This window comes from Ciconia boyciana, chromosome 2 (assembly GCF_034638445.1).
Source record: "Ciconia boyciana chromosome 2, ASM3463844v1, whole genome shotgun sequence".
Taxonomy (NCBI): Eukaryota; Metazoa; Chordata; class Aves; order Ciconiiformes; family Ciconiidae; genus Ciconia; species Ciconia boyciana.
This window is the reverse complement of record NC_132935.1, coordinates 97,839,826-97,852,491: the sequence shown is the minus strand read 5'-3', so window position 1 is coordinate 97,852,491 and position 12,666 is coordinate 97,839,826. Positions and strand designations below refer to the sequence as shown.

The 12,666-nt window shown below is 42.0% G+C and overlaps 1 protein-coding gene across 9 annotated transcripts in view; it reads right to left on the bottom strand.

Moving 5' to 3' along the window:
• The window catches only part of HIVEP1 (HIVEP zinc finger 1), a 131,920-nt gene that overhangs the window by 2,757 nt on the left and 116,497 nt on the right, over window positions 1-12,666 (bottom strand). For 7 of the 9 annotated variants that reach the window (XM_072853275.1, XM_072853278.1, XM_072853276.1 and 4 more), the window contains 2 exons: window positions 9,203-9,720; window positions 4,583-6,356 (listed from right to left, as the gene is read on the bottom strand). In XM_072853275.1, coding sequence (XP_072709376.1) covers window positions 5,184-6,356; window positions 9,203-9,720 — 1,691 coding nt within the window. In that variant the 3' untranslated portion in view covers window positions 4,583-5,183. Of the gene's footprint in view, window positions 1-2,299; window positions 2,408-3,073; window positions 3,182-4,582; window positions 6,357-9,202; window positions 9,721-12,666 lie in introns of those variants that run through there. The other 2 variants (XM_072853280.1, XM_072853281.1) reach the window with 2 other exon arrangements.

Here is a 12,666-nt window from a genome sequence, read left to right as displayed (position 1 = left end):
TTCTCAAAGATATAAGTAATAAATGGTTTCCATGTGGTATAAGTCTCTGGTATTTTATGTATCATTAAAAATGGCCATCTGGAGGTGCTGAGACCCCTTACAAGCAAAGGAAAATTCCTTAAGACATGGAAAGACGATTCTAGCCCTCTTTTTTAAAGAGATTTATAATTTACATTCACAACCAGAGACCTACCACAACAGTCACCTAAGATGGATGACACCTATTGTTCGTATTATAAACCATGAAAGCAAGGTAAGGATTCCCTGCTATGAGACGTAACTAGTCTCAGAGGATCTTTCAAAAGCAACAGAAGCAGTGGCCTGTCAGATAAATCAGCTGAAGGCTATCTTGAGCAAGCAGTCTTAACTTGTGGATTGTTTGGTTTCCCTGGCTTTTGGCAAGTCACACTAAAACTGAGCATTTTTTATTCTGTTTTGATGAAACCATCCCCATGTTAAACATGTTAGAAAGGCAGTTTACAGGTTTAAACTAAAGTGTTTATAAAACCTTAGTGAGGATTATCTTGCAAAAAATGAGGACTTCTGGAATAAGCTGAATAGTGACAAATTCATTTTATATTCTGTTTAACATACATGTCAGTAAACTCAAGGTGAGATAAATCTGTTTATTAAGAATGCATACAGAACATTTAGCTAAGCGTAAAGCATGGTATGCCTTTGTTTTATGGTATATCTGTTTTTGGGGTGGGCCAGACTCTGTTCAGCCCAAGTACGTTGTCTGAAATGAAACGCATGTGATGTGCATTTGAATTTGCTTGTATGCAAAACACTGCTGGCAGACTTTCTGGCAGGGGACTGGCCCATATGGACCAACTATGGGCTGCTCTAGCCTCAGGGCATAATTTACAGCAACCTGAAGCTACAGCAAGCTACTTGAGAAGTGAAAGGAGTGAAAGGGTGAACAGCAGCAGTAATCAATGCAGGGCAGGGCATCCCTGAACCTAGTAAGTTTGTTTTATTTCAGCTATGGCCCGGAATTGGGAGTTGCGTCTGGGGATGCAATACTACAGATCAAGAGATCGGAGGCCAGTTACAGCAAAAGTGGCTGTCTCTGGTTTAGCTCTTGTCCTAGGAAGTGACAGGCAGGTCATGCTGTAGCTTATTAAAGCCCAAATGGGGAACACAGACACATCTAATAGAGTCCACATTCCAAAACCAATATTGTTGTATGGACAGCAGGGGAACATGCTGCCTTCAAAATCAGATACCCGTATCACCAGCAAACATCACATATTGCAATGAGAAATCAATCGAGGTTTGGGTTGAAAGAGAAGAGCTACAGGCTACTAGTCAATTCTTTTTCTAGTGAGGGCTTTTAGCAGATAACAGGGAAGCATCTGCACGGGTCTCACAGAAGTTGACCATGCCATATCCTTACTGTAGCTGTATTTGTACCCAGCCTTTAGCCAGCACCTGCTTGCACCCTCGTGATGAGAATAGGTTGTGTGAAGATGCCAGACTGTGCCTGGGTGCACTGAGGAGCAACACTTGCCCTGGCCTTTTAATGTTTAAACAGCTGTGCAGGATTTGCCAGAGGGTGTCTGACAGTCGTTAAAAATTGATCCCTGAGTAAACAGCCCCGGTGCTATTTACTCCAATTCAGCTGCAATAATTTACACCATCTGAAGAGCAGCCTAATCCTGCACTGGCAGATCTCTGAGATATTTGCTACTGACTTGAACAGAAGGATCCTTGTGACAAGGGGAGTGCAATTTCCCCATCACTAACGACTCTGGACAAGAGAATAAAGATACAGCACAATTTAAAATAAAAGGAATTAATTCAGAATGAAAACAATCGCTAACACAGTGGTCACAGGTTTGTGCTGATGCAGGACACCCATGTATGCTGACATACAGTATACATGTTGGTTACATGCGTGATTAAAATTAAACTGCTAGACACTGACAGAGGAGAGGTATGGAGTTTAACCTTCTCTCAGGTCTGGCCACACTCCTAGTTTGTTTTTTTTTCCTGTTGCACAAGTTGTAGAGGCACCTCAAAGAATATCCATTTGGAAACATGCTAGAGGGAAGGGAAACAGTGTAATGTTCAGGACCACAAACATCTATCTTCTAGAAAAGTGTGATTTCCTCCCAACTCCATTTGAACAAGGTTAGATATATCTGCAACTACCTGCTTATCTTTTCATTGCTAGTGGAGATCCTGCTTCAAATACGGCTCCTCTGCTTTGCCTGGCTGAGTGTGATGATTGCTCACTATCAGTCAGTGCCCATTCTCTTGGTCCTTTCGCTCTATTGTCCTGCTATTAACTTACCAAATGACACACAACTTAACATTCCTCTTTATGACATATCTGTTGTCTCGTCATTCTTATTCTTCAAGATACCTCTTCCGTCTCTTGACCTTCATGTCTTCAAAACACCTAGAATAGAAGAGACACCTGATTCAGATGTAGATCACCTGATTCACCAGGTTGAATTTTCTGTTAAATTAGCGACTTCCTGGAATTAATCCTTAGAACCTGAGCACACCACAAATTGCTAGTCAAGTAAATATTTAAGATGTGTATACGGTAAATCTCTGGAGTTTCTAAATGGTTAGTAAAATCAGGACTTCGGGCCATGGGGAACAGCAATTTCTTATCTACTGCTTCCTTATAAAACTCAGAGAAATGGTAATACTTGTGATGGCATTCAAAATGTTGGAGATAGTTTTACTTTGCTGTAAACCTATTTGATCCAGTCATCTTCTTTTTTCATGCTGTAGACAAATATGCTCAAATTAATTAGCATAGTTCTAGTTTACTGACAAGTGTAGGTGTCCATTTTAAAGAAGCTAAAACTGATGCAAAGTTTCTTGAGTTCATTAGCTACAAACCTGCACCTGATTCTACTAGCAAAAGTTTCAGGCTCTCAAAGCATATGTAATGCAGCAATGTTTTTTTTCTTAACTTTGGCTGGTTCAGGTAATTTCACGTTTGGTATAAAAGATGATGATATAAGACACACTGACATCACTACATGTTTATAAAAAGAACATACAAAGGCACAGCGACATTTTACACAGTGGTCGCACATAAGACACTCACAAATTTAAAGTCCGACGCTGTGGGGTGCTGAGTACTCTTAACTCCCATTAAGTTCAATGCGAGTTGAGAGCGCTTTGTGGTTCAGGTGCCTGGGCCCTCAGCGAGGCTCTGTACAGTAAGGAATTATACCAACATTCATGTCTGAGCCGAGAGTAATTTCTGCTTTCTAGTACGTGCGTTTCTAATTGCTGGATTAGTACAATTGGCTGATAATCACAGTAATATAAATGATTTTCTGGTACCGAACTGCTCTTTCTGAAAGTTAATAAAGCTCACTCAACATCGCCTACAGTTTTACAACACACCGTAATGGAATAATGTAATGAGTACAATGTGAGTATAGTACAAAAGCTGATGTAAAGTTAAAAATGGATCTAGGATAGTGCTGTTCTTGCATACGAGCAGTACAAGGTATGAATTACTTCTTGGAGCTGGGTACAGGAGTTAATCTGGGAACAACACAGCCCAGCTCACATTCAGGTTGACTCCTAATTTTTTTTCAAGATTTGCTTCCCACCCTTTTCTTCCAGTTGTTTTATATGTGCTCATCCTTGTTATTTCCATAAAGGTGACCATGCTTTTAATTTACATTTTCCAGTTTTCTACTGGAATTTGGTTGTTGAAATGGTTTTATAAACTTCTGTAAGAATGCGATATAAGGACACAGCAGAAAACCAACCCTATTTAAAAATTACAGCATGAATCCCAGGTCAATTTGAAACTTTCAGGAATGTGTAGCCCTGTAATATGGGAGACTTGTCTCCTGCAGGAGCTGAACACCTTAAAAATTTATTGGTAACTTTAAGTTGTTTTCACTATGTGCAAACAGAATTTTATTAAATTTCATTTTTCTGGGATCCATCCATATCCTGGATGCCCATAATGACAAGTTTGTTGATATAGGGGCACATTAATTGTATGTGTAAGACCTCTAGTCCCCTTTTTTCCCCTGCATGAATAAGACAAAGCCATACTTAGGGAGAAATTGGCTTTGTCTACCTGTAAACGAAGATCACCTGAAATGCAGCCTCATAAGAAGTTGATGGTAATTGGTAATGCCAAATCCTCATTACAGCAGTGGCATTTTCACTAACTGTATGGCGGATTTTGCAATTAAGAACAGACAAGGAATTATTCCTTTCTTGCGTAGCAACATTTTAATGTCAATAAAAAGTGGTTGTATAGTTAAAGATTACAAATAAAAAAATATTTCATCTTGACCCTTTTGCTATTTTCCCTCAGGGAATTCTTCAAATTTTAGTTAGGAAGTGTTAAAAACACGAGGTGGATGGATGCTTGCTCTACAAAAAGCTGAAGGACTCCCTCCCCACTTTGCCATCGCTGGATGTTTTGAAATGAAAGGTTTTGCTCCAAGTAAGCCTGAAGAGCATACTCTCTCTCTCGTGGCAGGTGAAACCACGGGGCCATACACCACCACTGGATCCTTTCAAGCTGGACGGGTACTAAAAGGAACGAGTCAATCGCCTCTGCAACTACCGGGCTGCATCAAGAAGGCACAACATAAGCAATGGTAAAGTCAGTAAACAAAATTTTACTGTAATATTTCGTAACACAGATACTGTATTTCTCTTTTAAGTGTAAAGCTACCGTCTTACACAAGAAAGATGGACAGACCCTTTTCCAAGACTAATATGGATACAATAAATATGGCGTTTTACATACTAGATCTGTACACAGAAACTTTGTCCCACAGCCATAAAAATTTACATTTAACAGTGCAACATATAATTTAATCCTTTATTTATCTGACATAGGATGTTTACTTACTAAACACAAGCAACTACCTGGTTTTAATATACATATTTTATATATATATATATATATTTTATATATATATATTCAACAATCTGTACAGGTTTCTAAACATAAAACTCCAAAAAGGCACAATCGTCTATACAACATGTACAAAAATGGCTGGAGCTGACAAGAAACAACAATTATTGGTCAAGAGTTCATGATTGCACGAAGATTAGTAATGGGTTTGTGTCAGAAAAATGTGCTTTAAGGAAAGGAAGGTTTGCAAAGAAACCTGTAAGTGTTATTAAAAAAAAACCAACCCAAAAAATAAAAACACAATGAAAAACAAAAACTAGGTTGCTATTACAAGTCTATCCTCATCGTCACTGCTGCCATCGCTAAACTGCACCGTGTTTTGCCGCCGGGGCAAGGCGGCTGGCCTGTGTACCTGTCTGTCCAGGGAGACAGTTCGGTGGACCGGGGACTTGGTTAACACGTTGGGATTCGCCTTGGAGCGGGGCTCTGCTGCGGCAGCCCTCTTCACCTGGAGAGAAGGGATGTCGCGCTTTGGCTTGGTGGCGTTCGCGAGGTCAGTCTTTTTGGGATCCGTTTTCCCCAGACCATCGGGTCGCTCGTAGTCGGTCAGCGGGGTGAGCTCGGGATGGCTCTTCCCGCCGTACCGCTGGCCGCCGGCTGCCGCCTGAGGAGAAGCAGCCCTGCTGGCCTGGCCGACCTCGGCCGCAGGGAAGCCGACAGGAGCCGGCTCCGGCTGGGCCTCGCAGGCTTTGCTGCTTGAGGCGGGCACCTCGGAGGCTCCTTGCCCCTCAGTGCCGACGGGGCTGACGGAGGGGATGAGGGTCGGCAGGGCGATGTTCAGTATCTGCAAGCCGGGAATGTGAGCCTGCGGGCTGGGGTTGCCCTGCGGGGCTGCACCAGCGGTCAAAACCTGGAGGCCCACGGCGTTCAGGGTAATTCCCGAGGGGCGCATCTGCGGGGCGATGTTTGTGTTTGCCAGGCCCAAGATGTTCACTGTCTCCATGCCCAGCGGTGGCAGAGGCTGCAGGCTGGGCGTGCCGAGCCCCTGGATGCCCGGCACACTCACTTGGCCTATGGGAATGCACGGCACGACGCTGTTCACCTCAGCAACTCCCATGGGATTCGCAGCGGCAGCGGCCGCACCGCCCGTCTCGCCGAGGGCGCTGGTAGTTCTGTGAATCACGCTAACGGCAGGGATAGTGAGCTGCACTGGCCCTGCCTGGATGGGAACGAAGGTGGAGTAGGTGGCCAGGCCGGCAGGGACCACCTGAATCCCCCCGACCGGTACCGTGCCGTAGGGTGCCTTGGCTTGCCGCTGCGAGTGCAGGGGGAGGTGGCTGAAGAGGTGAGTCTGGGGAGCCCTCAGGTCGGCGGCGTGCTGTGGGCACCCGGCCAGCTTCTCCTCTGGGATTTCGGCGTAGGGCAACGACGCTGTTGTCTGCATGCTGCGGTCCACTGGCGAGGAGGGAGAGCTGACGGAGGGCATGCTCTGGGAGAGAACAACACAGGTGTGTTAATGTGGCGGCCACTGCTATCCTTGAGCGAAATGAAAACGCAAGGTAGCTGGGAGTGCTTCCCACACTCCCTTTCAAGAAAAAACAACAAACTGGCTCACAGTGTATACTGCCCAGCTTGAACAATGAACTAATTTCCTTCCTTTCTTTTTCCAACTCCTTCCTCGCCCACTAATTTAATTTTCCTCTCCTAATTACCCTGGCTGATTTATCTTGAACAGTAGTACTCAAAAACATTGCTGAATATCCTTTGTATATGTTGTTAAGGAGTGAGAAGGCTTTGGAGAACTGTTTTCTGTGGAAATCACCTCAGGCAAGAAGGTTAAATAAGCATAAGCTGCCATTTTTGATGCACCGGGTTCCTCTCCTGGAGGCATTACAGCCTCCGGCAGGCAGAGGCAGCATCATGGCACATCTGTCTGTAGGTGCTTCTAATGTGGAAGACAGGCGATATGCAGTGACAAGAGAGGGATGACAACTACAGCGCCTGCAGAGGTGGAGGTGACAGGCGGATACGGGAGCGAGACGTGGGACCCACATCCCACTGCTGCCTCAGCTCACCATGATTTGGTGCACACACCTGGACCGATAATCATATTTATATGCTCCCTTTTCTTCTCATATAGCCTGTGCTACTGACCAAGGCTGGCAACTCCTTTCCTAAAAACACCTAAACCGAGAAGTCTTAAACTGCAATTGCAATCTTGCAGTATCTTTTAGTTTTAGGCATTCATAACACATAAAGAATGGTGCAAACTTATTTAGTTTATATAGTTCTACACTGTAATTCTGTGGCTTTGACCAAACTCTCAAGAAATCTCTAGAGCAGGCACAAAACCGAAACACTAACAGAAATGCTTTTGAACACTGCTGGTAGAAAATGTGTTAGTTAAAGGAGAATATGATTTACTGACTACGAACTGCTGACCAGTCTAAATGGGATGGTGGGAGTAAGAAGGAAGCCAACATCTTCCTCAGAATTAAGTTCTGTCTGACACCTCACAAGAAATCCTGATAAACTGGTATGGATGCTTTCGAAGGAACATTCAACAGCCTTCCTGAGCTGTCTCGACCCCTTGTCTGGATTGCAAGAAGTGGGATCCACAACCATTCACAACAGGAACAGACTGTAGATTAAATATCAGACACATGGCTGCCACTTCTTTTGGCCTGGGAAAAGAGGAGGTAGTCTGGAAAGGAATTACTGCCTTGTATTACTTACATGCATTTAAAAAAAAAAAAATTAATGCAGACAATTATTAGAGCTATATTAATAAAGACCTTTCAACTTTTAAAATTGTGTGAATATTTTCTTGAGGCTTCAGTGGTTCTGTTCGATGAGGAAGTATACTCAGTCAAATGTCTTTCTGGTATCTATTGGCAACAACTGAAACCCAAAATCCAAATATTAAGATCCTACCCCTTTTGTGGCAGGTATATACAGTGATCCGAGACCACTACATTTTATTCTCTGTCACACTACAAAATCGCTCCAATTTACATTTGCCACACGGACTCACGGTTCTTACAAGCAGGAGTGAACCTGTGTCAAACAATGAAATGTGGCAATGACTTTTACTGTTTCCTCTTGTCAACAGTTCACTATCTTAAATTTTGTAAAAAATAAATCCAGTATTACAGATTTTCAAAGAAAAAAAAAGCCAATAAGTACTTAAACCAGAATGAAATTTTTACTTACTGTTTATGCTTTTGAAAATTTCCTGCTGCTTATTTTTGTATAACTGCATGCATATACTATTTGTAAATATTGCATTCATCACAGAGAAGGCAGTAATTACACCTTTATTTAAACTACACGTTGCATCACATTTTTCTGAGCATAGAATAATGCTCAGAAAACTCTAATGCCTTCATGCTCTGCAGTAAGAATTCAAAACTTTCAGGAGATATCCTTAGGGTCAATCAGGTATGTGACTTGTACCATCCCCATCCCAGTCCATTAAAATACTGCTGAATTGTAAAAGGCTTAACACCTGCCAGTTCCCCGCTGTGATTTCTTCAACAGAGTTTTAAAGACAACAGTCGCCAAAATTACTGAACGCTCCTGCAGCCTTGCACGCAGACTGACCTAATCTTTCCACACACTGCTCTGAAGAGCCGTGTGTCTAGAACAGGCGTGGGCAAAATTTGATCCTTTTCTGATTAAACTGTTCTTTCAACTTGGAGAAAAACCGAGCACACTGGGAACTCAGGTCTCAGTTCTGCGCTCATCTTTCCTTTTGTTATGGTGCAAGGGCAATTTCCTAGTTTCCTTGAACATCTGGTGCTCTTTCCAATTCTCCTACTAAGCATATTTGGAGGACAAAAAAGCATTTTCACAATTTTTTTATAGTGATAAGGCAAAAACCTTTGGGACTAGATCAATTTCCCTTGGGAATTACCAATGATCCTATCATCATATTTCAGAGTGAAATGACTTCTGAATTCTATCACTTTCCTCTGAAAACTTCATAACCACCACCATATGTTCATTCTACATATCTGTTATGTCCCTTCTTATTTGTAATACAATCTAGCAGCTCCAAATTTCAGCTGAAATGACCATATTACAATTAATCCTTTCAGGGAGAATACAATCAAAACTAAGAATTTGAAAAGCAGTGCTCCTACAATGTCATCATTTCTAGAGTCCTACACATCTGTGTATCGATTACTTTCAACTCTTCTTCAAGACTCATCAGCCAACAACTCTAAGAATGAAGGGAAAGGCAAACATTTTGATCTTTGAAAAAATCTCCAAAAATATCTTTAAAAGAAGGATTTAAAACCCCGCTCTCCCCCCAGAGTAAGGCACTCCTACCTTTGTAAGAGCTGCAGTTGATATTAAGGAGTGGCCCAAGGCTGTTTCTGGATCAGGGTAATCCACAGACATCTGGCGACCTGGAGATGTAGGAGCTACGTCCGCCAGTGCCGCACTAGCACTGTGGGGACCCGTTGCTCTCTCCTGGGCTTTATCCTCATGTGCTTCCTGATGGGTGAATTCTGCTGGTGACCTGGAGGTCCTGCTGACCGACTGCACCGCACTAAGGACGGTCATCTTCGTCAGCAGCGCTTTTGGCAGACCATCCATAGAGTCCGTGTGAACCCCAGCAAAACAGTCTGGAAGTCTGATGTCTTCATCAGTGCTGGCGGCATCCTGCAGGCCGTGTCGAGAGGGGTGATGCTGGGGGCTAGCTGTCACCGAGGGGGTTGTGGATAGGACTGACTCAGCCTGGCTGTCTTCATCATCATCTTCATTGTCATTTTCATCTTCATCTGCACCATCAGACTCCTCCACATCATATCCTGACCGGTCATAGCCAAATCTTTGCTTCTCACCTGCAAAAGTGGGAATTAGAAGGTAAGCCAATGAAGGTCCCAGACTGATTGGGAAGGAGGTGGGAGGGAGTAATTAGAAACACCAAAAAACCACATGGCGCATGCTTTTTTCAGTCACATCCCATTGCATCAAAGCAACAGGGAAGATTTAAATTTTTGTTTTATTTTCTAGCATACATATTTAATTATACAGCTACATTATCTTTCATCTTCTGCTTCCATGTTGTTTTTAACCTTCTGGATTTGACTGTTTTCTTTTAAGCCATTTATAACCATTTGCTCAAAGTCACCCTTCACTCTTTCGCTCGGGGAGAAGTGAGCAGATTCATGGTTCATTAAGTTCCCAGTGACGACATACGAAGCTGGTCTGCCAACCTTAGCAGTGGGATATTCTCTAGCTGTTTCTGACTCATAAGTGGGTGTCCTTGTACCTAATATGAATCACTGCTGCAAAGGTTTTTGACGGATGCAAACAGAAAGACTGGAGGCTGTTAATCAGGAATCCGTCTCGTTAACAAGCAAAAGAGACCAAAATTAGACCTCACCAGATTTCTTCGCTTTGCTAATGTTTTGAAAGGTTTATTAACAAATCACCCAAGATGTCCTAGGAGGCAAGAAAGCCCTAATCCTATCAAAACTCACCTATGCATGAAACTTTGCTCACATGAAGAAGCCCTCCCAACTTCAAGTCTTAAGGCCAAACTGCTGTCTAGTGGTAAGTTTCTCTACAAAATACAGCTTCTGTACAAAATACACTGCAGCTTTTCACCTTCTTTTATATCATAACTTGGAAAGAAAGAATCGTCTTTAGTAAAGAGACAGAAAATCCCATCTGCTGTATCTGATTCCAAGCCAGACTGTCTGGGATCATATTTTATAAAAGACAAAATGGTTTGAATGCACTAATATTTTTTATTCGATTAAAGGTCTGTCTGCTGAGCTGTCCAAAAAAAATATCAGCATAAAAATCATTTGGCTCTGCAAAAGCAATGATGGCTGGTTAGTTAAAATCTCAGAGATCCTGTTCTAGGGAAATCTACACAGCAACTTACCATCAAAATGAATGATTCTGAAAAAAAATCAGACTCTTAAAAGAACTTGAATGTACTACTTTTACAATACTTTAGGCTTCTACATTACCAAAACCAAAATAAGCATCTTGAACTCCAGGTAAAATAAATGGGTTTAACTGAGCTACCTCTCAATAAGTTACCCACCATTATAAGCCTTTATGGTTTCAAATGAGCAATGCAATTAGGAACGAGACTAATAGCTTCTTTGAAAAAAATCTCTCTATAATGACTTTGCCCCTTTTTGCCTACACAGTAATTTGTACATTAACTAAATATGGAAACTATAGATTTTCTACATTTACTACAGCAGGCATGAAACGGAAATGTTATTAAAAATACCCCAAATCCTCCAGGTCATTGGAATGATGCTAACAAAAATACTTTTCAGAATTTTAAATAGTCTTCATTTATAATTCTCATCTACAGACAAAGCTGTTCAAAAAAGAAAATACATTTTAGCGGAAAAATTAACTCAGTAAGGCCCATTCAAAAAATATGGCAAATAGAATTGTTAAAAATATTATTAACAAAACCACATGGAGTTATTAAACATTTTTTTCCTCTATACTTCTGTCATTTCTCTTCTTCACACAAACAGTGTTTCTTCATCATTAATTTGCAAAGCAAACACATCTAAAATGTTAGAACCTCTACATATGTTTGATTTCTGAATGGCAATAACTTCCCTTGATGCCTCTGTAACAGATCTCAAAGACCTCTCCATGTGTTACATTTAAAGGGTGACCCATGCATTTCCTGCAACTCTTTAAATAATGCATGGAGCATTGCAAAGTCTTGGATTTCAGTCTGGACTCCCTCTTAACTTTGGTCTCTTTACCAACATCACAGAACTATTCTCTGGGAAATCCTACTGTTTCTTATCTTTTTTCTTCCTCTCTCCACATGAATCACATTTTCTATGAAAGTTGATGTCAATCACGAATGACTGTCTCCACTGGCAAGAGAAACTACCTGAAGTGATTAGACTGACTTGTCACATTTGTAAAGCAAGGAAAACATATGCTCAAACAATGCCCTGATTTATAATGAGAAACTATCTTTTTTCAAACCAACATTTAAAAACGCTACAGCATTTACTAGGAAATGCTGCTTATGTAGGAATTTTCTGCATACGTCTTGGCTTTCTAGAATAAAACCATGGAAAGGGAAAGGGGAACCATGTGTGGGACACAGATTCCTTACATGCAGGACTCCGAGGGATATCATTTCCCTCTATTGTTTCCCTGTTTACCTCCACCCTTTGTGCATTTGCCAGCTTCTATTTCAGTGTGGTTACCTGGAGCCAGAGCCTGCAGTGTAGGCGAGGTGACAGCGATGAATGTGGTTCCCTTACTCCCACACCGCTTTGGAAAGTCAGATGAAAAAAAACCCATTCCTGACTTGCTTGCTCTGGCAATGCACAAAGGAACACTCTGCTCTGGCTTTTATATCTGCGTGCATGTTTGCTGAAACAAGAGGTGCCCAAGCTTTCGTAATTAGTGATCCCATTAAGCATTGCTGTAAATTAGTGGAGTTGCGAGAGGACCCAATGCTGGAGTTTTAAGCGGTGGAAGACCGAGGCAGGTTATGGGTCTTCTCCGAATGAGGCATTGAGCTGAGGCTGTGACTGCTCCTTGTGGTGAAAGACTCTTCCAAGCGCTGTCTGGTTAACCAAGTAGTATTGGCCCCGATCCATTTTAGTAATGGTACGCTGCCTACTAAAGTTGCCTTGCAGTTTTAATTGGGGAAAAATTAATTCTTCGCTTCCTGTCTTAAAGTATGCACAATTATAACCATATGCTTATGTAGCTGATATATATAACTAGAACTGACTCAATTTCCAAAGGGAACAAAATGACTTCTGTGAGGTTGT